General features: G+C 55.7%; 5 protein-coding genes across 5 annotated transcripts; 2 read left to right on the top strand and 3 right to left on the bottom strand.

The window, feature by feature from the left end:
• Positions 1-699: 699 nt before the first annotated feature.
• Positions 700-3,341, bottom strand: NCLIV_058660 (conserved hypothetical protein; the record flags this gene model as incomplete). Its single annotated transcript, XM_003885422.1, has 3 exons — positions 700-1,307; positions 1,704-2,051; positions 2,696-3,341. 3 exons carry the CDS (start codon positions 3,339-3,341, stop codon positions 700-702), a joined length of 1,602 nt encoding a protein of 533 aa, XP_003885471.1.
• Positions 3,342-6,211: 2,870 nt separating this feature from the next.
• NCLIV_058650 (hypothetical protein) lies at positions 6,212-9,927 on the bottom strand (the record flags this gene model as incomplete). Its single annotated transcript, XM_003885421.1, has 2 exons — positions 6,212-8,459; positions 9,773-9,927. 2 exons carry the CDS (start codon positions 9,925-9,927, stop codon positions 6,212-6,214), a joined length of 2,403 nt encoding a protein of 800 aa, XP_003885470.1.
• Positions 9,928-10,390: 463 nt separating this feature from the next.
• On the top strand, positions 10,391-13,650 carry NCLIV_058640 (putative ribosomal protein S15; the record flags this gene model as incomplete). Its single annotated transcript, XM_003885420.1, has 4 exons — positions 10,391-10,415; positions 10,486-10,967; positions 11,719-11,912; positions 13,506-13,650. The coding sequence occupies 4 exons, from the start codon at positions 10,391-10,393 to the stop codon at positions 13,648-13,650; spliced, it is 846 nt and encodes a 281-aa protein (XP_003885469.1).
• A 1,028-nt stretch (positions 13,651-14,678) lies between these two features.
• Positions 14,679-19,229, bottom strand: NCLIV_058630 (putative queuine tRNA-ribosyltransferase; the record flags this gene model as incomplete). The annotated part of the gene is made up of 6 exons (XM_003885419.1): positions 14,679-15,248; positions 15,842-15,917; positions 16,308-16,519; positions 16,909-17,104; positions 17,317-17,417; positions 18,129-19,229. 6 exons carry the CDS (start codon positions 19,227-19,229, stop codon positions 14,679-14,681), a joined length of 2,256 nt encoding a protein of 751 aa, XP_003885468.1.
• A 1,742-nt stretch (positions 19,230-20,971) lies between these two features.
• Positions 20,972-24,850, top strand: NCLIV_058620 (conserved hypothetical protein; the record flags this gene model as incomplete). The annotated part of the gene is made up of 5 exons (XM_003885418.1): positions 20,972-21,555; positions 22,149-22,186; positions 22,750-22,860; positions 23,221-23,465; positions 23,789-24,850. The coding sequence occupies 5 exons, from the start codon at positions 20,972-20,974 to the stop codon at positions 24,848-24,850; spliced, it is 2,040 nt and encodes a 679-aa protein (XP_003885467.1).
• Positions 24,851-25,254: the final 404 nt, after the last annotated feature.

Raw genomic sequence — 25,254 nt, 5'->3', positions numbered from 1 at the left:
CCAACAACGAAAGCCTAAATCAGCAACAAACACGTCACGAGAATTGGTGACAAGCAACTGCCACTGAGGCGACGCTGCAAATTGAAATGCAAATGCCTCGACTCATCTCCACAGTTCATGATGGACGCATCAGCGTAGAACGAACGGATACTTGGTCCGGCCCCCTTGCCCTCCTTTCTGCGGTCTATCCGCTTTTCCACCTTGACAGCACCCTCTGTCACGCCCCAGAGGCAGCGTGGCTTTCTAACCATTTTCGCAGGCGAGCGCAATGCTTCTGCGACTCCAATAGCACGTCGTGTCTAGGTGCTCAGCTGGTGTGTACTGCCTGTAAAACTCTTCGTCGCCGGTTTACCTGTAGCTCTCACACTGCGAGTTTTTTGCTGGTGTCTACCATTTTCTGCCGATCCCGAAAAAAAAAAACAAGTATATCAAGCGATTTTCCCTGGTCAAGAGTTTCTGGGGTGCCTCAGTGATTACGAACCTCCTTCCTCCACTACCATATTTGGTACCTAGTTTACCCTATCGAAGTTTTACTGTGTTAGCATCGTTTCGCGAACAATCAGTGTAGGTATGAATCCATTCTGTCGAAACGAAGAGGACACGCAAACGATGAAGCTTGGCCTCCTTCTTTAGGTGTGTGTTCGCTGTCCCCCGAGTCGCGCCCACTGCGTGGCCCCCAACGGACTGTGTTTATTTATTTTACATCATGCCGTCTGGCACCGGTTCCGGGAACACATCAGTCGCCTGCGCGGGCTTCACTAGATACTTTGGTTCGAATTTTTGCTCGTCTCGACCAGCTTCAATCAGCGCCAGTTTCCGCCGTGTTGCCTTGTCGTCCTGCCACCAACTCCACAGCTTTAGTCCACCATTGAAGAGCAAAGCGAAGCCCATAGCAAGCGCGAGATTTTTCGCGAGATTCCTCTTTGCTTCTTGGTACGGTTCCGTTACTGTTGAGCGGTAGATGTGGCGTACAAGGCCAGGATCCGCGGCGCCCTGCGCCTCAGTGGAGCGCGACTCTCCCTCTCCGAAAATGTTGCCAAATGCAGGGCCCTCAAGTTTGAACTGCAAACGATCACCGGAACCGGACGCAAGATTTTTCAGCTGCTGCTTCGCATCTGAGCTGAGGTCGTTCATATCAACCTCCACGTTGAGAACGTCGCGCTGCGCCTTCAGACTGAGGGGACTCTTGTTCGCGGCGGTGCCCTCGGCGAACTCGTGCAGAGCTTGTTGAGAGATGGTGCGTAGAACAGCCGCCTCCTCCGCGGTAGGCACTTTCGGCTCCACGGAGGTTTTTAAATGCAAGACCGCTGGGAACGTAGCGGCAGGATCGCCCTCTAACGTCACAAGGCGATTGAAGCTCGACTTATCCTTACGAGGGTACGCCACCCTTTTTGACAGAGCTAGGCCGACGAGAGATCCTACAGCCTTGACGAATTTACCGGCTGACATGGGAATACAGACAGAGACGAAACGGGACAGATGCGGGAAACGCGAGGGTAGACGGCAAAATGAAACACAGAGGCTGGTACGAGAATTTCCCTTGGGGATCGTCAGCTTCAGCCGCCGCGCGAACCTCCTGCGCTCTACTCCGTGACATCCTCCCTCCGTCCCTCTGTCTCTCTAGTCTGCCTCCACCTGGCCTGCTTGGCATGCATTCTTCGCTCAGTACAGGAAAAGGGTAGCAGCGTCGCTGGCATCCTTACTTGTTTGTTTCTCCGTCTGTGACTTTATGTGCCACAGAGGGCAGTCGAGCACAACGGGGTGGACGTACAAGGCCTCCCGTACAAGTTTACAGCGGGCTGGCATGCCTTTTGCAGCCTCTGTGAGTCTTGCATTCTCAAATAGATGCCCAGCAGCAACGGCAAGCTCGAGTTGGAGCAGAGTGTTGAGATGCATGGGACCAGGAAACGACAGAGGCAAGATGCGCTGCGGGGGCACAGTGACAGAGACGTTGTCGATTATTTCTACGTAGTAGGACCGTCCATAGGACGTGAGAGGATTCACTTTCGACTTTACAATCACAGAAACGCTCCAGGGGCCTGGCTGCAGTTCTGCATGTAGAAAAACAAGATAGAGACAAACAGCCGAGCGCAGGCAGAGTCCTTGAACGGCGTTGCATGACACCACGAAAACAAAATAGAGGAAACCGTCGCGGTACGACAGGCTTTCGCTCAGCATCACGAAACGAGAAAGAATTTGTCCCGCCCAGTCGTGCTTTCTTCTACCTGCTGCCGGACTGCTGTTCAATTCGAATACTCCGCGTGAATCCAGGTGTTCGCACGCACAACCTGGACGCCTCCGATTTTTTTCCGTAGGAGACATATGCGGATCGGAGACTGATACGGCCGCGACTGTCGGAGAGGCTCCACCTCGCTATCCCCCGAAGTTTTATGACGACCCGACCCAATGTACCGAGTGCATAAATACTCACACAGCTGACTCAAACGCGACACCAGACGAGTGTACGGCCAAAACCGAGGCACCAACACTACGGGAAGAAAGTTTCGGAGACGGATTTCTGCCGCGCGCTCGTGGTCATACATCGCTCTAGCCCTGTGAAAGATTCCCTTTTTCCCCGTACTCCAAGGCTAAACCGGCATGTGGAGCCGCGTGTATTTTTCCAATGTCTCGGAAAGGTTGTAGCGTAGAATAACAATTACGCCCGTCTCTTTTGTTTTTTCCGTATCTGACGTACCAGGCATTTCCTGTTCCTCATCATCATCTGTAACAAAGATCGGCGGTCGGCCGTCTGCCTGGCAGACGAGCGACGCATCCAGTCCCGCTTCGGGTTTTATTTGAGACATTCCCCTCTTGAAAACTTTAGTATTAGGGGTGAGAGGAATGTGGGCCGGCAAGTTGGCTACGGCTTCGTCTCCCGTCTCCTGATCGTCGTCATACCTAACTTCAGCCTCATAGAAGGGGACCCCTTCCGGACTTGTGACGCCGCGTACGGCCTCAACATGAACGTTCGCTACCCAGGGAGACTTCACGCACTCGAGTTCCCCATTCGGACGTTTTTCCAATTCGAATGAAGCGTTAAACCCTTGTGGAAGACGCGCACCAAGAGCCAGGAACGCTTGGTCCTCGTCGACCTCATCTCTGCTCAAAATCTTGGCGAAAAAGCCAGACGCTTCGCGAGATGTCGTACGAGCTGCAGGTGGCTCGTCAGGAGGTAGATATGCATGTACGGGGATCCATTCCCGGTTGTCTTTCTCTTTTTGCAGCAACCGCATGAACCCTTTTCGCAGTTTCGTCCAGAAGCTGGACGACACCAGCCTAGGGTCAGCAGGCCGGACGAGAAATCGAATTGTGCCTGCTACCGGCTCGCTGGCACCGTGCATACAGCGGAAAGCAAACAGGCAGAGCAGCAGAGCCACATAGGGCCGGAGTCCCCCATAACGGGGAAGGGGGTGCGAGGCAGCCATCACAACCAACTTGTGCTGCGGATATGGAGACGGGGCGAGCACTCTGCTGAGTCCTGCTCAGGTTCCGAGACTGCCCCAGGCAGTTCCAAGTCAACCTGGGCATTCGTAAAGCGATTGTCGTTGACTTTTGTCGATCTCGTTCGCCGTCCTTTTGCGCAGCGGCGTAACGAATCACATCTCAGTCTCCACTACCACCGTTCACACGTGCCAAGAGTTTTGCGCCGCGGTTCACTTCGCTTGGAAGGAACTCCGAAGATGGAGACGAGGCAGCGACTGGCCACAAAAGCCCCCGTTTACACTGACAAGACGCGTGGGAGAAGACTGCTTCGGATGCTCACAGAATTGGCAGTGACGCGGACTGGCGCTCTTGCCGTGTCCCATCGGTTTGACGACGGCAGATGCTGGGTCTCGAGGCTACGCCGAGGCTCTCCCGCTGGGAGTGGATGTCGCCAGACTTGCGAGGCGAGTGACAAGGCGGGGTTGCTTGCCCGCTTGGGAAGGTCCGGGAAGAAGAGGCTCGCCAAAGCAGAAGACAGGGCTTTGAACAAGAGGAAAAAGGCCGAAGGTCTTTCAGGCCGACAGTCGCGACTTCCGCTTAGTCAGCCGGCGGGCAACCGACGTGTTGACATTGCGGCATCCACGTCTTCGGCGCAGTTGCGGGAACGCGACAGTTGCTAGTCTCACCAAGCGCGTTGTTCCTGTGTTTTTTCCGGAACAAGAAACTGCTCCCTGGAAGAAACTTTTTGCGTCCGACACAGAACAGCCACATTCCTGCACTTTTTTCTCCATATCGGTAGATAACGCCGAGCGATCCTCGGCTTCCTCACGCCCTAGAGACCGCCGCTTCCCGCGCGTGGTTTGCTACCCTGTCTCCGCGCCGGGAGCGCGACACACTGGCCCGAGGGGGGGGGGGGGGGGGAGGCGCATGGAGTCTCCTGACTGGAGCGTTGGGCAGGCCTCGCGACGCCGCGTGGGGACGGGTGAGAGACACGATGCAACCGAAGTCCCGGAGGAACCGTGTCCGCTTTCGAAAACTGGATAGACGGATGAAAGAAAACTGGAGGAGGTGAATCCATGTGCAGTCGCAGGCAGGAATGCGGTTGTGGGCGAACAGAGGGGCGTGTGGCTGCGTCGAGCTGACCGGTATGCGATGCGACGCGAACGAAGTGGCGGCAGGCACCCCACAAGTTTCTCTCATTTCTTGCCTTTCCGCGCGCAGCAGAGCGACTGCACAACCGTGTTTCTGCCGCCTGTTAAGGGTGGACATATCCGTTACATCCCGTGCACATGTGAGAAATGACCTGCGTGACGGTAAACCGGAACACGCCCCCCCGGCCGGTTGCACTGCAAAAAGTTTCCTGTCTTTTCAAGGGCAAGTCTTACCGCCAGTTCCCCTGCCTCTCATGCCACTGCGTTGCCAGCGAATGACCAGGAAACACATTCAGGCGTTCGCCCGCCAATCTGAGTGCCAGGGGAAGGAGCAGAAACAGGCCAACGGGCGCTGGCAACAACACACAAGCACGCCGCGCGCGAAAGTCTGTGTACATACAGCCCAAACGATGCAGATGTGCGGCCTTCCGAACCTAGCAGACTGCAAAACTCGGCTGATCTGCGCAAGTGAAGGGAACTCCCCTGTGGTTTGTTTCAGGATTTTCGAAACATGCTGCAGCGTCTTCGCGTTTTGGAGACAGTGTGAATCCAGTGAAAGCCTGTAGCCAAACAGCTCGGAGTTGTTTCCATGAACCAGCGTTACGGTAGATCCGTTGCACCGCGGGTGTTTTCGCAGGCGATTCTGCCTCATAGGGACTACACCTGTTGGAAAGGCGTCGCCACATTGTGCCTTGTCGTACTCTCACCAAAGAACCCGGAGTGAAAAAACCTTCAGATGCGTGAGGGGCACTCTATGGAGTCTCACCGTGCAAATGTGGCAGGTACGTGATATTTATGGCGGCAAGCGGCGTACACAACAACGGAAGAACGTTGCTCTCTACCCATACAATTTCTGGTGTAGCCAGGGACGAGGGAAGACGAGTGAAAGCAGCCTCGACCTCACATTCCTCAGCGCAGAGCCGGTCCAAATTTTGGCGGCAGAGTTGCTTGAGTCAACACAAGGCGGTCATCACTACGCGTTTTGCCCCGGTTTGTAAGCCAAGATCCGGGTCGCGCGGCAAATCTTCCGAGTAGTCAACAGTCGCACGGCAAACTGCGAAGCGAAAAGGCCTAGCTGCGCAGCGTGTATCCCGATGGCCATGCCACACATCACACGTCCGTAAGTATTTATGGTTATGCCTGCGCCTGTCTAGAGATATCGACATTCTGTACAAGTACCTCCACTGAAACCAGGCATTAGATAAAAGCACCATCCGGTGTACACACAAAAGCGAAACAGCAAGGAGACCGCGCAAGCCGTGCAAAAACTGGAAACGTTTCTCAGAAAAATAGCGACAGCAATCCCTTTTTTCGGTTTCTCTTAGAATCAGATGAAAAACGAAAGAACTTAGCGGAGGGGACGGAGCCAACTCCGTTCAAAAGCCGTTTCAGTGGACCCGGGAAAAACACGCTGTTGCTCAGCTTCTCTGTCCTCTCGACCTTGTCTGCCTTTCCACCTTTCGCTCCCGGTTCTTCAGTCGCCTCTGCTCCTCTTTTTGGCCTCCCCACGCCTTCTCGCGCCTTCATTCCATAACACCAGTCTTCCTCTTGTCCTACGTGCGCTGTTCCCGTCCTTCTCTCTCCGCTCTTTCCAGTCTTTGAAAGAGCTCTGCCCCTCTCTTTTCCACTTCCCTCGCTTAGCCCCTTCGTTTCCACTCCTCGAGCTGCCGCTGCATGACTCGCTCTCTCTCTCCGCGGTGGGCCTCAACCACAGACTTCATGGTTTCCGCAAGAAGCTCTAGGCACTGGCCGTGTCGCGAACTGATCGCAACAACTTGAATACCGGCCGGTCGCGCCGTTCCTTGCTCTTTGTATCTCTGAGTTGTCTGTCTGAGTTCGTCTTCGTCCCTGTTACGCGTGTTGCCCACACTCTCTCCGTGCTGCTCGCCTAATCGATGCTGCTCTGGCGGTGTCGGGTGCGCCTCTGACCGGCCTGTCTCCTCTTTCTCCAAACCCCGCCTTCCCCCCTTCCAGTTTGACTCGCTTTCCTCTGTTCTTCTGCCGCCATGCAAACAGTGATGCTCAGGTGTCTCGTCGTGCACTCTGCGATCCCCCTTCTCTTCTCGCCCCTTGAGTCCCAAACACATTCCGTGCTTTGCCAGCGCGAGCTGCCTCATCGCAGCGAGGCGGCTCTCCTGCCGCGGGCTGTTTAGTTCTCGCCAGAGACGGTCCACGTTTTCCAGTGTTTTCTCCGGATGCAAGTCGCACTTGGTTGCTGCAATGATGAACGGGCGCGTCGCCAGACTTGCGCTGTACAGACAGACTTCGCGGTACAGAGCGAAGAACGCTTCGACAGGATCTCTTGGAATACGCGGCATTCCGGAAAGCCACTTGCGACTGTCATCTGACAGACTGTCTGTGTCTTCGTCCTCGTCTTGCGTGTCCTTCTGTTCTCCCCTTCCTTCTGAATCGGCTCGACTCCCACGGCTGCTCGCTTTCCCGCCGCTCGACTCTTGAGCCGCTCCTGCAAATGCGTTCTGTTCAGCGATTCCTCTCTTCCTCCGGCCCCTTCCCCCCCGCGGCGCCGTCTCACCCACTCCAGGATCCTCCTCTTCACTCCCTGCTTCCCTTCGGTCTTTTCCCTTAGGATTTTCGTTGACATTCTCACGTTGTTTTCGCCTTCTGCGTTCTCGGCTCTGTGTTTCCACACTCGCTTCGTCCCCGGCCCTTCGTTTCCCTCGTCTGCTCTTCTTGGCTGCCATCGCCTCGCCCAGGGAGGCCTGGCCTCCCCTGCCGCTCCTCTCAGTCTCACTCTCCGCCTCGTTTTCTTCACTCTCCACTTCTGTGGCGGAGTCGCCGCTCGCGTCGATGACGTACACGAGGAGACTTGTGCGTTCGCAGTGTCGGAGAAAAGCGTGGCCGAGGCCCTCGTTCAAGTGCGCGTTTTGAACCAGACCGGGGAGGTCTGCGACTGCCAAAGTGTCTCCGTTTTTGAAGGCGACTTGCCCCACATTTGGGGCCTTGGTGGTGAAGGGGAACCCCGCGACGCGCGGGGAACAGCGTGAGAGGGCCGCCAGAATCGAGGACTTGCCAGCGTTCGGAAAACCGACTAGGCCGACGTCTGCAATGCTCTTCAACTCAACCTGAATCACCTTTTCCTCGCCGTCTTCGCCACCGGCGGCTCTGTGCGGGTCCGCCCGCGAGTTGCCCCGACCCCCCCGACCGCCTCGCGCCACCACCAGCGGCGGGGAAGACGGCAACAAATCGCCCAAAAAAACGCGCTCGCACCGGGGGAAACCATTCGAGTCCGCCGGCAAAGAGGAGACAGAGGGAGCGACAGCAGAGTCTGAAGAGTCTGAGGAGGCTGAGGACGACGAGGAAGTTCGCTCTGGTGAGTCTTCCTTGCTTTTTGCGGGCGAAGGAACTGAGCGTCGAGGTCGCAATTCCCAGACGACGGTGCCGGGGGGAACGAGGAGGACAGTGTCTCTTCCCGTTTCTCCGGGTCTGTGGCTCTTCCCGCCGCGCCGACCGTCCTCGCCTCGTGCCCAGCCTGGGAGGCCGCCGAGGCCTCCGCAGACACTCGCCGAGGCAGAGTGGATCCGCGCCGCTTTCTCGGCTTTTTTCGTCAGCGAGAAGACGCGCTGTCCCTCGCGAGAAGGCGAGGAAGGAAGGCCGCCGGATGCAGCCGCGGGCTCGCGACGGCCTGTCGGGAGCACGCGGAGAATGACGCTGCCGCCGTCGCCGCCCTTTCCTCCCGACGGAGTGCCGGGGCCGACCAAAATCTGCTTCGCATGCTTCGTGTAGCTACACGAACCGGGGCCGCCGCGACCGCCGTATACTCGGAGAACGCGCGAGTCGACAAATGAAGCGGAAGACGAGGAAGACGAGGAAGACGAGAAGGAAGCGGCGGAGGAGAAGGAAGCAGCGGAGGAGGAAGACGGAGAGCTGTAGGACAGAGACGATGGTTTAGAAGAGAGGGGAGAGGCGAACAAGTGCGAAAGACGGGAGAGGCGTGGGTAAGACGAGAGAGGCGACAGTTGACAAGAAGATGGATGCAGATAGGGAGACGCACATCGCGAGAGATCTCGCTGTTTGCCGCGCTTTCCCTCGATCCCAGGCCACCGCTGAGGGCGTACGGAAGGCGAAGGAAAGAGACAGCGCCGCACCACTTTGCGATCGACTCTGGGGCCAGTCATCGCATGCGGACAAGCGAGAACGCTGGAAAAGAGAGGACGTACACACGTAGAAAAGAGTCTCAGGTTCGGGGGCGATGCCTCTTTGCGCTTCCCAGCGGAGACAGGCACGTGAAAAAACCAAGCCGAGAGACGCGCGATGAGAAGGCGTTGTAGAAAGCGATGCTGCAGTCGATGTGTAGAAATAGAAGGGAGAAAGAGAGGCCGCAAGACGAGCGCGGTGAAAAAAAAGTGAAGGAGTCCGAGCTCTCCCTGGCGAGCGAAGAGCGGTGTCACCCTCTTCTCCGCTGTAAAGAAAAAACCCCTATTTACCTGTGTCTCGTCTTTTCGTTTCGTTTAAACGCTAGCGAGGAAGGGAGGGTTGCCGAAGGGACATCGTTAAGAAGCCAGGAAAGTTTCGCCGCGGAAAAAAGCCTGTTTTCTGCATGCACGCATGCGCGCACATGCACACGAGCGCGTTTTTCTTGCTCGGTCTCTCCGTGTCACAGGCGGCAATTCCAGTTTCACAAGACACGACATGTCCTTGTTTTTGGGAGATCATCAGGCAGGAGAAGCCGTTAGTGAGAATCCAAAGGGAGAACCGAGGAGCCTCCACATCTCTCCCTGTCGCTGTCTCCTGTCTCGTTGCTTCGCTTTTCTTTGCGTCCTCCGTCCAGACTTCTGCAGCGCTCTCTGACGAAGGAAAACCGACAAGAGAGAGACACGCGGACAGACACTCAGAAAAGAAGGAAACATCCTTTCTCGTCTTCCTTCGCTCCTTTCTCGTCTTTCTTCGCTCCTTTCTCGTCTTTCTTCGCTCCTTTCTCGTCTTTCTTCGCTCCTTTCGCTTGTGTCCACTGTTGACTGTTTGTTAGCAAAGAGAGAGGAGTCAACCAGTCGCCTTCCTCCCTCCATCATGGAGCGGCCTTGTTCTTCCTCGGCCCCCAGGGCTCTCTGGGACCGAAATATGATAAACGCTTCTTTGTCTTCTTCCCCTTTTTCGCGAGTGTCTCTGTCTTCCGGTAGTTCCTCTGCCTCGTTCGTGTCTGTTTCCTTCCTGCCCTCTTCGGCTCGTTTTTCGTCTACCTCGTCTCCATCTGTGTCTTCTCGGCCTTCTCCATTTCTGCCCCCTGGCCGCTGTCGCTCTTCTGCGTCTTCAGTTTCGTCATCTTCGTCTCGGTCATCTTCTTCGTCTCGGTCAACTTCTGCGTCTTCATCAGCTTCTTCGTCATCGGTTTCATTTACCCTGTCTTCTTCGTATTCATCTGCATCCTGTTGTCCCGTTAAGAGTAAAGAGGTGTTCACCGTTTCGCGGATATCTTTCTGTCTTGTTCTCTTCATCTCTCTGGCGACTCAGCGTGCCTCGGCCTCGTGGAGTCGGCATACAGGTGCACAGGCCCCAAGTGCCGGGCGTTTCGCGCCTCCAGCTTCTTTCCATTTTTCTCCTGTTCTCTCCACTCTTCCTCGCCTTCCCTCTCTCGCCACACCAGCCTTCGCTCTCGCTCCTGCGCGGGACGTTCCCGTCCTGTGTCCTTCTTCGCCGGTTTCTCCCACTGCTGCTCCTTTCGCTTTGTTTCCCTGCGCCTTCTCGTCTCTTTCCGAGGGTTGGTCGTGCTGTTCCTCTCGCCGAACGCGCGCGCCTTCCCGTCTCCGGGCCGTGTCACCTCTCTTCGCGTTTCCGCACTTCGCGACGTGGCCGGGTGTATGTACACCCCAAGACCGCCACCAGGTGCGCCCAGCTTCCCCTTTTCCCGGCGCGACGTCCCGCCCCGTCTCTCTCTTCTCGGCACATTGCGCAGAGCACAGCCCGACACGAGCTCTAAGAAGATCCCAAAGAGGCCGGGAAGGCGAGAACGAAGAACGCGAGAAGAATCTCGCAACCGAGAGGCGACAAGACGTGAAGGCCGTAGACGGCAGGGAGCAGTCAGGGACACTGAAAAACACTCATAAAAAAGCAAGGAGAAAAGACGCTGAAGAGGAACCTGAAGAGACGGAGGAAGGTGAAGAGGAAAGGAAAGAGGCAGAGGAAGAGGAAGACGAGGAAGGTGAAGAGATGGACGAGGAAGACGAAGAGAAGGACGAGGGGGAATCAGAAAGGGAGAAGGCAGGAGGTGACGAGCGCGAGGATGAGGGGAGACGTTTTCGGCCGACAAAGGCTCTCAGAAATGTCCTTTCCGAGGAGAGCGTCGATTTCGAGACGCTGGAGAAAGAAGCCGCAGCCGGTCAGGGAGGCGTTCACCACGCCTGGGAAATCGACTACTCAGATCTTGATCCGTCCGGGGTGAGCCACCTTTTTCTTCACTTCCATTTCTAATGATTCGAATGCCACAGAAGCATGGGACTGTGCGTCTCTCGAAATCCGTCTCCTTTCTCTTTCTCTTCATCGCGTTCTCTATGTGTACTCTGCCATCTTTGGGCAATCATGCCCATAAATCTATTTACCTATGTTATTTGCCTACCTCTATCTGAATTTGCCTCTAACTCTCTACCTCCGCATCTGCATATGTACATCTATCCGTAGTTGTATCTGTGCGCCTGCATGTATATTCTAGCGTCCCCACATGTGTACATCTTCATCTCTCTCTATCGCTCTCTATCTTTCTCTACCTATCTACCTATCTATCTCTCTCTATCTCTCTCTACCTATCTCTCTATCTCCCTCTATCTCTCTGTCTCTATCTCTCTCTCTGTCTCCCCCTCTATCTCTCTATCTCCCTCTATCTCTCTATCTCCCTCTATCTATCTCTATCTCTCTCTACACATCACTGTCTAGCTCTGTGCATCGGCGTATGCGGGTGTATCTGTGCATGTGCATGCGCGTTTGTTTCACTGAAGAAAGTCGCTGCGCAGGTTTTCAAATCCTTCAGCTGTGGTTTTTGTTTCGCTCTCGTCTTTTTCTCTTGCATTCCGTGGCGCTCTCGATGAGGCTGTTGCACCGTCCGCTCCCCCCGAAGATGCTCTCTCTGTGGGCGTCTAGTTCTGTCGTTCCTTCCACTCTTCCCTCCTTCCCGTGGTTTCTCCCGTTCCTTCAGCCTTTCCAGCAGGATTTCCTCAAGGCGCACTACCGCCGCAACTTCCGGCTGCATGCGGATGATTGCGGCAGCGAAGGCTTCCAAGTTGCGTCTCTCACCGCCCGCATCAACTACCTGACTCAGCACATGATTCGCCACCGGAAAGATCTCTCTTGTGTCCGAGGCCTGCGAGCCCTCGTCGTCCGAAGACGCAAGTGAGGAGGGAAACCCGCATCTCGCGCCTCTCGCGCGTTTTTTATTGAAGAAAGGACTGAGGACTATCTTACATTTTCCAGAGGATCGTGGGTTTGTATACAAAGCTGAGCAGCTGCATGCAGACTGCAGCGTGGGCGAGAGGTTGGAAGACTCGCGCGTGCCGCAGCAGTGGCTATCTCTCCGTTTTTCTGGCAAAGACTTCTCTTTCCTCTTCAGGCACCTGCAGTATCTGGCGCGGAAGAAGCCCGAGATTTACCTCCACGTTTTACACGCTCTGAATCTCAAACCTGTAGTCGTTCCTGGTGCGTTACAAAAGTCTCGTTTTTCGCTTTCGTCTCTTCTTCTACTTCTTTCCGTTTCCTCTTCCTTCTCTCTTTTCCCTTTCTTCTCTCTTTCTGTGGACCGACATTTATTGCCTGCTTCCTCTTTTCTTGCCTTCGAGTTAAATCCCTTTCTCTCTTGCTCGTGCCTCCCGCCCGCGACATTTCCTCGTGGTGTACAGACAGCACAGACAGAAGAACGGAAGTCGGAACACACCGCCGAAGCGCGCCGAAACGAAGAACCTCTTCTTCGTCGCGTTCGGGCACTTATTCGTTTCCCGCACTTGTTCTTTCCCGCACTTGTTCTTTCCTGCACTTGTTCTTTCCTGCACTTCTTCCTCATTCCGTCTGGTGTGTTTGTATTCTCCTTCGAACCCTGTGTCGCCGTACCTTTCAATGGCCTCCCTGTCTTTCACACAACACCCTGCGTGACCTCTCTCAAGTTTGTTCCGCCTCCTCGGCCGCAAACATGCAGCAAGTCTCTCAGTAAGCAGAGCTCCCGCCCTGCCGATCAAGGCCGGTGCGTCTCTGCCGTTGTGTCCGACTTTTCGTCAAAATCGCGCCTCTCGTCCTGCTGCCTCCGTCCAGGCACTGCTGCGAAATTCGACAAGCGCTTGCAATACGCCTGCTTCCGGTCCGTGAAGCGAGGCCCGAAGTTGAAAGCTCGGAGGGAGCGCGAAAGGCGCCTCGCAACTGCAGCCCTGGAGGAACGACAGCGCAAAAGGCAAGTGAAAATCGAATGCATGCGCCGGCTAGGAAAGAAGCGACTGCGCGTCAACGACCTGACATGCCTCTCGCTCTTCAAAAACACCCCCGCTACACCCAAGGACGTACCCCTTTCGACATTCTTGTGCAGATTCAAACCGGTTCAAATGTCGCTCTATATCTATTTATAGGTAGATGTATGCCGAGAAAACATATCACCATATATGTATCTAAAGAGAGAGAGAGCGAGAAGGAGAGCATCCATATATATATATATATATATATATATATATATATGGATATCCAGAGATGTTTCTCTCCTGGTTCCTCTCTCTCTACCTATATATATATATATGTATATATATATGCATGTATATATATATATATATATATAGGTACAGGGAGAGCAGTCCGCTTTCGTCTGTGCATGCTGTGAGACGGCCTGGGGCCCCTGGTGTGCGTTTTGTGGATTCGCTTTCTTCTGGGTGGTTTGTTTGCTTTCCATTTCCGCTGAGTGTTGCGAGCATCGACTTGCGCGTTAGGGTTTTTTTGGTTTTTTTTTGTCAGGGAGGATGCCGCCTCAGAAGTTACGCGCGCCTTCGCTGCGTCGCTCAAGGTTGCGCGGTCGCATGCAGCGTTGCTGGAACACACCGGAGCCGCCCCCGAGCCCTCGGAGGATCGGGACGACTTGCGTGCAGACGGAAACGATTGAGAAGTCGCCAGAAAACAGCAGAGAGGGGGAAGGCGAGGGAGAAAGAGACGGTCAGGAAGAGAACAAACGGGAGAGAACAAAAGGGAAGAGGACAGACGAAAGAGCAGAAGAAGAGAAGATGGAGAAAGTGACGTGAAGGACCGCAGAAAAGCGATGAAGAGAACCAGGGAGAGACCGGCACCAGTGAAGAGGGATGCGAAGGGTTTCAACCGGCCAGGCACGCACGCGGCAGCTGCAGGTGGACGACGCATGCGACCGCCGAGGAGAGGGACGAAACGCGCCACGGCGAGTCCCACGGAGAGAGCGGCGAGAGGAAGATCACAGACGACAGAGCGAAGACAGACTCTCCCCCTCGAAGCGCCAGCGATGGAGAAGCAAGATGATGCTAACATCACGGGAGTGCACGGGAAGGCCCGCTGAGAAGAAAAGATCTGGAAGAAGGGAAAGAGGCGGCCGCGCGACTTGGGAAGTCGCCGAAGACTCCCGGGAGCATTCTCGTGAGGGACACGTGTCTCGTGCACGATGTTTCCACCAGGTTGTGGCTGCCGAATGCTGAGAGACATTTATAAATGTCGCGAGTTTTTAATCACACTGCATGCGCGCTCTTCGTCAGCGCCCAAACGAACCACGGAAGGCCACCACACACCGCTTCGGACAGGCCGGAAACATGCGAACGAAGACGGGCGCCTGCACTTCCAGCACGCCCTGTGGTTTTGCGGGTCTGTCACATTTCTCTGAAGGGAGCGAAACCGTTTCGGAGCCGCGAAGAACTCGCGAGTGACACGAGCAAGTCTGCTCCAGGCACTGCCGTCGCCACGGGTGTGCATCATGACCCGATCGCACGAACCCCTCTCGCGTTGCCTCTACGGGCGCTTTGTCCTCTCTTCTCTCGCCTTTTTCTTTCCTCTGTCGTCTTTGCATGTCGGAAGCGCGAAACGGCGGTGCGTCTCCTGTCTCGCCTGCTCAGTTCTTCTCTCTTCCTGTTCAAAAGCGTCATGTGTCTTTCCTCCCCCTCCTCTCCCGTGTTTCTAGTTCTTGCGTTCGTCTTCGCTAAACGTGTAGAGGTCGTCTATTACGATTCCGGCGGTTCTCAGGGCGTCTCGAACCCAGATCGGCGGACACGCGGAAGAAAGGTTTGCGGCAGGCTCGCCGTTCTCGTGTGTCTCGGCACAGGTGTCCTGCGCAGCCCCGCTGCTTTCTCTCTCTTTTCTCTTCGCCTCCGCCTTCAGCCGTCGCTGTCGCTTGTTCTTTTTCTCTTCGAGCGCTTTCCCTTCCGGCTTCTCGTGCTCCCCTGCGACTCCACCCTCGGTCGCCCCCCGGCCGTCGCCCGCGGCCACACTGGCGGGTCCGGAAGCGTCGGTTCGCTCGTCTGTTCTCTCTTCCCGCGCTTTCCCTTCTTCCCTGTCGCCTCCTTCCGCGCTCTCCTCTCGCCGCCCCTGGCCTGCTCCAGGTTTCGACGAGGGCGGAAACAGCTGAAGAAGGAAGGAGCGAACGAAAGCGGGGAACGTTCCTGCGGCAATTGCGCGCTGCATGTCCAGGCAGAGAGTCTGCATGAAGAAGAGATTGTGGACTGTCAGCAACTGGGAGACCGCAGGCATCTGCGGGCGGTCGGAGAGGAGGGACAGCAGAGACAAGACAAGGCGACAACGCTTTATAAACAGAAAAGCGAATTCCCTCTCAGTTTCAGAGGTCCTCGAGCTCTAGCGAGTTCCGAGACACTCAAACGGAACAGTCGATGAAGGAACACCTGCATTTTTGTCCTACGAAAGCGGCCCTGAAATAAAAGGCCAGTGCACAGGAGAGACAGAGGCTCTGCGGCACAGCGAGCAGGCGAGGCGCGGGACTGACGACGCGCAGAGCAGAACAAACGACGGAGGCCGAGAAGAAGAGATCGAGGACAACAACGGCGCGAACCCGAGAGGGAGGGGAAGTAAACAAAGGAGACGCAAGAAGACCCCGGAGTCGGAAACGCAAAAGCAAAAGTGGAAGGCAAAAACACACGCGAGAGGGAAACAGAACGCCACACACACAACAGAAAGACCTACGCATACTCATGGACAAAGAGGCGGAGCCTGCACGTACACATGCAGGGGGAGGCGGAGAGATGAAGAGATGGATCGGGAAACGTAGAGAAACACAGCGAAAAGAGATGGACAGAGACACGGAGAGGAGAGAGAGATGGGTGACTGACCTTCCCGAACGATGCGTGGAAGAAGGCTCGCGAGTAGTTGCGGCAGGCGTAGCACCCGCAGGTCGGATCCAACGACCTGCGCGAAAGGAGAAACCGGCAAGGAAAGAAAGGAAAATGCAGAATTCGAGAATCAGACTAGAGACGCGAAAGTCGTGACACTGAAAGAGAGAACGAGGAATCGCTCGCACGGCCAGACACAGCAAGGCGTGTCTTGACAAGCTGGCCGGCCAGGCGACTTCCGCACTCGAGTCTGGACCTTTTCTGGCACTCTCCTGTGCACTCTGTTATCCACATCAAAGGGCAAGAGTCATGTGTCTCCCTTTCTTTCCCCCTTTGTCCGTTTCTCTCTCTGTCGCGTCCTCTCTTTGTGTCTCCCTTTCTTTCCCCCTTTGTCCCTTTCTCTGTGTCTCCCTTTCACTCTCTCTCTCATTTTCTGTCTTGGACGTGACTGGAGTTTGTCGTTTACCTCAAGTCGAGTTTGTATTTCTTTTGTTTGACGCGGAGAATGCCGCCTTGCTCGCGCACCAGAGCGGTACCGAAGCGGGCCGTGCGGCAGGGATACACGCAGTCGAACATGTCGCAGCCGAGTGCGACGCAGACGACAATGTCCAGGGGGTATCCGACGCCCATCACGTACCGCGGTTTGTTCGCCGGAAGGCCTTTTCCCGGACGCGTGCTCTGACGAAAAACAGGCAACAGCGAGAGGCAGGCGAGGCGTCTTGGCAAAACGGCTCCGAGAGGGAGAGGAAGAGACGCGAGAAAAGAAGAGACACTGCTGCGGAGGGGAAAAACGCGAAAAGACAAGAGACAGAGCCCTCGAGCGATGCGGCAAGGGCTTCCGCGGCCAAGAAAAGCAACGGCCACAGACTTCTTGCGTCTCTCCCAGGCAGCCTCAACAAAACCCCGTACCGCGCTACTCCATTAGCAAGGAACAGAGAGCAAGAGAAAGAAGCGATGGAGCCAGCGAGCTAGATATAGACACAGAGAAAGAGATGCAGACAGAGAGAGAAAGAGACAGAGAGCAAGAGAAAGAGATAGAGACCGAGCAGGAGAGAAGGCGGCCTCACAAGTTCCACCATTCTCCAGAAGTCGTCCTTCGCCTCGCCGCCGCTTAGCCCGCCGATGGCGAATCCAGGGAGAGGCCTTTTTTGGATTTCGCGGAGAGACACTTCGCGCGTTCGCGGATCGAGCCCGCCCTGGACGATGCCGAACAGCGCCTGGTCGCGGGGGCGTCTGTGCGCAGCGATGCAGCGATCGAGCCATCTGCGCGAACGAACGCGAAAAGGCAGAGGAGAGAGAAAGGGAGGATCTCGACGGGGGAGCGCGCGCGACGAGGAGGGAGAAGGAAACGAGACCAGACATCGAGGCATGGCGACGGACGAGACAGAGAAGAAGAGAGAAGGAGAGGGAGAGAGAGAAAGGGAGAGAGACAGAGAGAAGGAGAAAAACAGAGATCGGGCAAAGGGGAGACGGACCGAAGGGAGCGTTGCATTGCGTCCTCGACGCGCGCAGGGTCGGGCGTTGTGGACGAGACGACGTCGTCCAGCTGCATGATGATGTCGCTGCCCATGGCGTTCTGGAGAAAATCGGAAAAGAGAAAGCGGCGATCGATGCCCGTGAGGCCACCGCAGAAACGGGCGGCACCCCCGAGCGAAGGCGCAGCACAAACGGAACACACAGACGCAACTGGACAGAGGACGAGTCGAGGCAAGAGAGACGCCGAGAGAAAGAAACAGAGAGAAAGCGAACGAGACAGAGAGAAAGCGAACTAAACAGAGAGAAAGCGAAGGAGACAGAGAGAAAGCGAACGAGACTGAGAGAAAACGGATGCAACAGAGATACAGAGACACCAGAGGCACGCAACGGCGGGGGGGAGGTGGGATGCCCAGTGTAGGAGTGACGCGAAATGGCAGAAGAAAGGTAGAAAGCGACTGAATCGCAAACGTGCACACTGTGTTCTCAACTGCTGCTTCCCGGTAGCCTCAATACGAGTGCGTCATGCATGCATCCACTGCGCTCCTCCGTGGCTACCCTGTTGGCCTCTGCAAGTCGAGTCGCGTCCTTTCTTTGCAAAAAGGTGGAAGAGAGGACTGCAAAGGACATGTCTCTTTCGCTATTTTCTTTCCTGCGCCCCGGTGTGCTTTCTACTCGACGCTGCCGCCTTCGCGCTCCTCTCTCACTTCGCCGTGTGTCTGGTTGCCCCTTCTCAATGTTTCAGTCTCCTGTCTGTCCCACATTCTCTCTTCTCTGCATGCCTTTTCCATTTGCTCCCCACCCCCTCCCCTACCTGCATGTGTATCGATTTCTCCGGCGTCAATAGCAACAAGCCGCCTCCAGTGTCTTCACCTCCCTCCTCTTCTTTCTCTGCTTTCTCTTCCGTCTCTTGTTCTCTCTCTGTGTCGGCGGCAAATCGCTTTCTTTGTTGCCTTTTGCCTTCGCGTTTGGTGTCGAGGGAGGAGGCGGCAAAGGCGACGCCTTCTTCGCGAACAGCGATGATTTTCAGGAGGGAAACCATCTGGAAGCCGCCGCTGTCTGTGAGCAGATTGCCTCCCCATCCCATGAAGTCGTGTAGCCCGCCGGCTGCCTCCATGCGCTCGAGGCCCAGGTGTCTGTACAGGTGAAATGTGTTCCCCAAGATAATCGGCGAGAAGGAGGCAGGCGGCCGACGCGCGGGTGACGCCAAAGACGTCGAGTCGCCTTCTTCCCCGTTTCCCAACCGAGATTCTACGCCCTCCGAAGCAAAATCTCCCGAGAGGCCTTCCTGTTCCCCCTTCTGAGGTGTGCTCGCGAGAGGAGAAAAAGAGTGGGAAGAGAAGACAGGCGGAAAGGAGTGGCCAGAGGGAGGAGTCCGAAGGCGTTCGTGCGTCGCGTAAGACGACCGACTGCTTCCCGAGAGCGGCGAAGACGGAAAGGCGGAAGAAAGACAAGAGGCGACCGGCATTCGGGTAGCGCCGCTTTCGGGGCCCTCGAGATCCGCGCGCAGTCGCGTTTGATCTGAGGCTTCCTGCGCGGGATCGGCCGCACGCGCCGCGTCTCCTGCGTCTCCACGCGCGGGTGTTCCACTTCCACACTGTCGCTCCTCCGCCTTCCTCTCCGCGTGAAGCGTCTCGTCATGGAGGATGTGAAGAAGGCGAGAATTCAGCCCCTTGAGGGTTCCGTAAGTCCCCACCGGCATAAAGATCGGTGTACGCACATCGCCGTGCGGCAGGTGCACGATGCTGCATCGCGCGCGGCCGTCGACATGCAGCAGAGAAAAGCGGAGAGCAGCCTGCAAGGCTTCTCGCGCTTTCGACAGAGCTGGAGGCTCAGCGAGATCCACCGCGGCGCCAAGGCCGCAATCTGAGGCCGAGCAAGAAGGAAGAGAGGGGGAAGCGGAGGCAAGCGTCATGGCGAGGAGCAGAGCGAGGAGGGCGAAGCATCGAGAAGGAAGCGAGCGACGTGAGACGAGGCTTTCAGAGTTTTCAAGACAGTCCGGATGAGCTAGAAGAGGCGGCGAGGCAGGGGAGAGCGAGGGAAGAACGAGGGAGACGAGAGTGGAGGTCCCGGAGACAAAGGCAGGCACAGAGGATGTGAAAGGAGAGAGGAAGAACAAGAGGAGAGGAGAGACCGAGGAAACGGTGCCGGAGCGAGGCGGCACGCACGACCAGAGAGCCGACGAAGAACGGCCAGGCAAATGCCGGAGTGGGAAGAAAAACGTCGATGGAAAACACAGAAGGTACCGGGCGAGGAGGGAAGGAGTCTCCGTCTCTTCTGGAAGGAGGCGAGGAAAAAAGCGGGGAAAGAAGAACAACACCGAAGGCCAGACGTTTGGTTTGAACTGAAGAGCAAGAAAGAGGGCGACGACAGGACCGCCAGGAAAAGCCTGAGAAAGACCCTGAGAATCAGAGGGGAAGAGAAAAGAAAACAGAGAAGAATCTCCCTGAAAGAAGAGACACCTGCTTCGTTTGCCCAGCGGCAGGGCTTAGGACAAATACCGCCCGCTGTGTCCGGGGCCGTACACTTCACGACAGGCAGACCGTTCTCTTTCGCCTTCTGCAGCCTTCCCTCTATCTTCTTCTTTGCTTCTGTCTTCTGTCTTTCTTCCGCCTGCTGTCTTTCTTTGATCTTGTTTCTATCTTTGATCTTGTTTCTGTCTCGTCCCCTGTCTCTCGGCTCTCTTCGGCCCCACCGAGAGGCGCGTCTGACAGGGCGGCTGCCGTCGAGCGTTTGCCGGAAAGGAGGAGAGCTCAAACAGGGGGTTTCAAAGAAACTGGCGTAAGAACGGAAGAGAAAAGAGACAGAAACGTGAAAAGAGAGACAGGTGCCTTCCGTAAAGCCGACGAGGCCCACTGAGGCCTTGAGTGTCGCCGCCGGTGCACGGCCGCCCGAGAGAAACCCGCGCCAAGGCCGCGCATGCAGGAAAAAGAAAATCAGGGAGGCTGAGAAACAGTCGAATGAGAGCACCTTTTCTCCTCTTTCTGAGAAATCTGGAGGCGCCTTTGGAGAGGAAGAGAGGGGAATTGACACAACCTTTTTTCAACGCAAGAGACGAACGAGTTTTCCTTCTTCCATGCAGCCAGGGCCGCATGCAACAAACAGCAAGAGAGAAAAGAAGCGAGAGAAATGCGAGAGAACAAGAGCTTGCCTGCTAACTCCCCCCGCCAACCAAAGAGAAAAATATTTCCAGTTAGTTGTTTCTCTTCTCCCCGCTTCATTTGTTTCCTCTTCTTTGCTTTTTTCCCTTCTCCCATGCATGCGGCCTGCAGCGGCCGGAAAACGCCCTCCTCGCTTTGTCACAACCCTCAGCAGAAAACAAGAGGCATACAGGCATAGATAAAATATAAGTACGTATATATATATATATATATATATTTTCAACTCAATGCATACGCACTATACATTTTTTAGTCACAAATTGGGCCTACATATTTCATTGCTGTGGACGCACTAATTTTAAAAATTATATATATATATATATATATATATATATACCGGCGCAGTCAGAACAGCCGGCGTATCTTGCGGGGCCGTTTCGGTTTTGAAATGCCTTGTTCCCTCGTCCTCTTTGTGGAGGGGGAAACGTGAGAAGACACGCGAGAGGGGACCAAGAGAGAACAAACGAGAGAGAAGAAGCGAGAAGGACGCGGAGACATGGCGTCTCTGTTGCAAATTGCAGCCGCCCTCAGGGGCCAAGACGCGGCGTCGGTCTCCCCGCAGGTGTCTGTACAGCTGAACGCCTCGCTGAGTCGCGCGTGTTCGAAGGCTCTTTCCGTTCCTCTCGCACCGAAGCAGAGCGAGGCGACGCAGCCGGAAGTGGAGAAGGGAAACCACGAAACAAAAGACGCTGTCGGCGCGCTGGAGACGCAGGTCAGTGGCATCGAGATAATCGTGGAAGGCAACACTCCTGCTTCGATTTCGTGTGCGTCTTCTGCTTCTTCGTCTTCGTTCCGTCCTGGCGCTTCTTTCTTTCGGTCCTCGCAGCCTAGAAACGAGGGAGCGACCGAGGAAGAGGCCGAGCGGGAGATTTTTCCTGTCGCTTTAGCCGAGGCGTTTGCGCAGAAACTAACGCGTCTCCTTGAAGGGAGAGAAGCGAGCTCGGAAAGCGGAACTCAGCGACAAGCCTGGAGCGAACGCAGGACGGCGGAGAACGGCCTCGCCGCGGCGACTGTCGCCTTCCTCGACCTCGCCGCCACGCGTCTCGGCGCAGTCGCTCCCGCCTTCAGTGCTTCCCTCACGTAAGTTCGCCCCTGGGAAAGAAGACAGAGAAAAGAAAGAGAAAGAGAGAAGACAGGGAAAGAGAGAAGAGAAAGGGAGAAACAGAAGAGATTCTCAAGACAAGAAGGCAAGCATATGCTTATCTGTATACATCTGTATTTGTGCGTGTGAGTATGTACACGTGTATATGCATCGGCACATATTGGCAGAGCGCTGTGACACGAGACCAGAGCGAGGAAGAGTAAGGAGTCGAGGAGATGTAGATAACCGCATGCACACACAGCAATACTAAACAGCTGCCGCCAAAAGGAAGAAATATACAAAATATCCCATACGGATATATATATATATATATGAGAATATGTTTAAATGTACGCACTTGTACATGTATCTTTTTGTAGACGTGAACACTGGTGCACTGGCGAATGAGCAACTAAAGCAGATTGTGCGCGTGCCGACGCTTGTCGAAACGGAGGTTTTCACGTCGGGATGTTCGTTTTCTGTCGAGGTGGGAAGGCCTGGCCATGACTGCCCGGTTTTCTGTTCCTTGCATGTTCCCTTTTCTCGGATTTGCCTTTTTAAAAGTTTTCGTCGTGTGGCCTTTCGTGAACAGGCGACGCGCGTACGAGGTTGCCGCTGCTTGTGGACTCGGTGAGAACACATTTACATACTGGCAATGTTTTTACATAGGATATCTACACATTAAATATACGCATCTGCAGAGAGATAAACAAATGTACATATTTGCAAGGGGGCATATGCTTGTCTATGCGGGCGAACGCATCAATGACGCTATAAGCAGTCTCACTTGTGAAGTAGTTGGAGGTACAGATCTTTTTAGATATATAGAGATAGGTAGCTGGATTGACACGGGGATATCCTCAACAGATCTCGGTCGCGTCCCCCTTTCTGATATATGTATATATATGTTTGTGTCTGACTGCATGTACATCGATTTGGATGCACATGTGCCGACCTGTAAAGAGAAACGCGTGAGTGTGGGAGCCTTTCTCCCCCGAGATGTGCGCATGCATATATATTTTTCGGCTCATTGGCTTTCCTCACGTGCATCACGTTGTGTCCTTTCTCGTTCCCCTGCTTTTTCGTGTCTTTGTCCTGCGTTGTCTCTTATTTCTTCCTTTTCGCGTTTTCATTTTCTTTCCCCTCCCCGGTGACGACGGCAGCTGTGCTGTTTGTCTCTGCGTTGCTTGCAGAGATTGACGCTAAGTCGAAGCGAGAAGTTTGTCCCTTCTGCGGCTGCATGCGCATTCCACTGCTCACTGCCTCTGCCTTCCTCTCTCGGCCGCTTCGCAACAAGCGTCGAGGTATGTACACTCCGCAGTCAGATGTTGCGGCTCCGGAGGCTCGTAAAAATTTGAGATCTCTTTCCACAACCCCTACGTAGCACCAACCGAAAACTGACACGGGAACCCGATGAGACTGAGCATGAACCGCATCTCTCCTTCACTTTTTGTCGGCCTCCTATTTCCCAGCCGTTTCGTGGGGCGTCGCACTCCATGGGCTTCTTTCTTCTTCCCCTCCGTACTCGCTCGTGTTTTGCTTTGTCGCTCCTTTGATGTCGTCTGGCGCCTGCTTCTCGTGCCTCATTCTCTCATTCCTTACGGCTTTTCCCCTTCTCTCGCGTTCTCAGTCACCCCCTCTGTTTCCTTCTCTTCGCTTCTCAGCAAATCGCGCCTTGCGTCGAGAGTTCTTGCGGCAGCTTGCGGCTGGGGGAGGCGTCTCGTCTCCTACGCTCGCAGGGCGCGAGAATTCCTTTTCCGCGAGAGACTTGCGTCGCCTCGCTGCAACCGCCGACCCCGCTTTTCACAGCGGGGAGGCGAAGAGAGACATGCTCTCCGCTGGACCACTGTCCACCCCTGCCTCGAATGTTCACACCTTCGCGGCAAATCGGTTTCTGAAGAACGAACTGGTGAGAGGAAAGAGGTTTTCTGTTTCTCCCCGCCTCTCTTCCGCAGCGTCTCCTCTTTCACGCTTCGCGTGCGTGTTTCCGAGGTCGTCTCCTCTCTTTCTCGCATCCTTCTCTCTCGATACCCTTCTCTCTCTCTCCCCACAGTGAGCCTGTCGCTGTCTGTGCACACATTGCTGGCCTTGTCGGTTTCGCCTTTTCTGTCTCTTCTTCTGTCTCCGGGTTTGTTTCCGGGTTGTCTCGCCTGCGCTCCAACCGCCCGCCTCCAATCTTCGCCTCTGCCCGTCTGTCATCCCGAAGGCGCGTCTCTTTCCGCTGATGCTCAGGTTTTCCTCTGTTTCCTCTGTGCGCGGACTTCCCCGCCGTCGCCCGGATGTATCTCCACCCCAGCGGTGTACCGCCAGCAGAAGCCGAGCTTCCTCGGGTCTTCTCTGCTGCATGAGCCTAAGCGCGCGTCTCTTTCCTCCAAGTTGGTTTCTGCCTCGGAGTTCAACAAGCGGAAAAGGAGGCGCGCAGCGACAGAAGAGAAAACGCATCCCTCCTCGTCAGACCCTCCCTCCCGTCCTTCTCCAGATCTCCCGACTCCGACGCCTCAGCATCCAGATCCCGCTGCAACGGCGCACCTCCTTCCCCTCTCTTCCCCATCTCAACGCCCCTCTGTACATTCCCGTCCCCTGTCCTCGCTTCCTTCATCGTTTCCTTCACACGCTTCTGCTCTCTCTCTGGCTTCGCGCGCCTCCGCTGCTCGACCCGCGTCGGAGCAAGGTCGGACCTCGGGAGGCAAACGACGGCGGACGCAGTTCCGAACTTTGGAAGACGCGGTTCGGGCGTCTTGGCAGAAGCCGGCTGCGGGTTTCCTCCCTCTTCGCCCGCCGCGGGGGCCTTCCGGTGGGGATGCCTCCACGAAACCCTCGCACAGCGACGGTCTCGCGAGGCCGAGAGAAGGCAGCGCCTCTGCGCTCTCAGACGAGGCGCGAAGAAAGGACAGCAAGCAGAAGAACCGATACTTTGCGCTCGTGCCTGGCGAGACGGCGAGGCATGGAGGCGACGCAGGCAGACCGTCTGTGGGAGAGACGCAGGAAAAGCGATCGATGGAGGCACGAGGCAGGCCGGGCGCAACGCAGGCAGAAAAGCGCGACGAGACACGGGGGTGGCAGCGAGGGGACACAGGGAGGCCTCTTGATGCAGAGAGACCACCGGAGAAAAAGCCCGATCCTGAGCAAGGAGTGAAAACCGCCGTGGCGACAGGCGACGGAGTGGCGCAAGGGGGGGAGGGGGGAACGAAACAGAATCTGCAGTCTGCGCCCGCATCTGAAGCGGGGAAGACGGAGACGGCGTCCAGCAGTCTCTACGACATCCTTCAACTTGCAGGTGTCGATACTCTCTAAAACTTTGCTTTTATTTCCAGCGAGTGACGAGCCTGCTGAGTAACGCGCTCATTCGCCCCCTGGCGAACCCTTCACTCAGTGTGTGCCACGTTTCCACGGTGTATTTCTTGTGTGCGAAACTCACGCCAAGCTGGCGGTTTCGTGTTGTGTTAAGCCTGGAGCCAGGTTGGCCTGCCGCTCAGAGTCCCTGGAGGCTGCGTCGCATGTAGCCTTCGCCACAGTTTCGTGTGACAACGCACAGGAGGCTAGTCTTTGCAATGAGCAAGCCCTCGGCGGCGATTCCACTGTCTCCTGGAGAGCGGGAGCCGCAGATACCGTTGCTGACACGAGCGGAACTGGAGAGAACGACGTGAATCCAGCTTCTGCTTCCAGCGGCGCAGCCACAGAAGCCGGCAGCAGTGAGA

This window comes from Neospora caninum, chromosome XI, assembly GCF_000208865.1.
Source record: "Neospora caninum Liverpool complete genome, chromosome XI".
In the NCBI taxonomy this organism is placed as follows: domain Eukaryota; phylum Apicomplexa; class Conoidasida; order Eucoccidiorida; family Sarcocystidae; genus Neospora; species Neospora caninum.
This window is presented reverse-complemented; position numbering and strand designations above follow the sequence as displayed.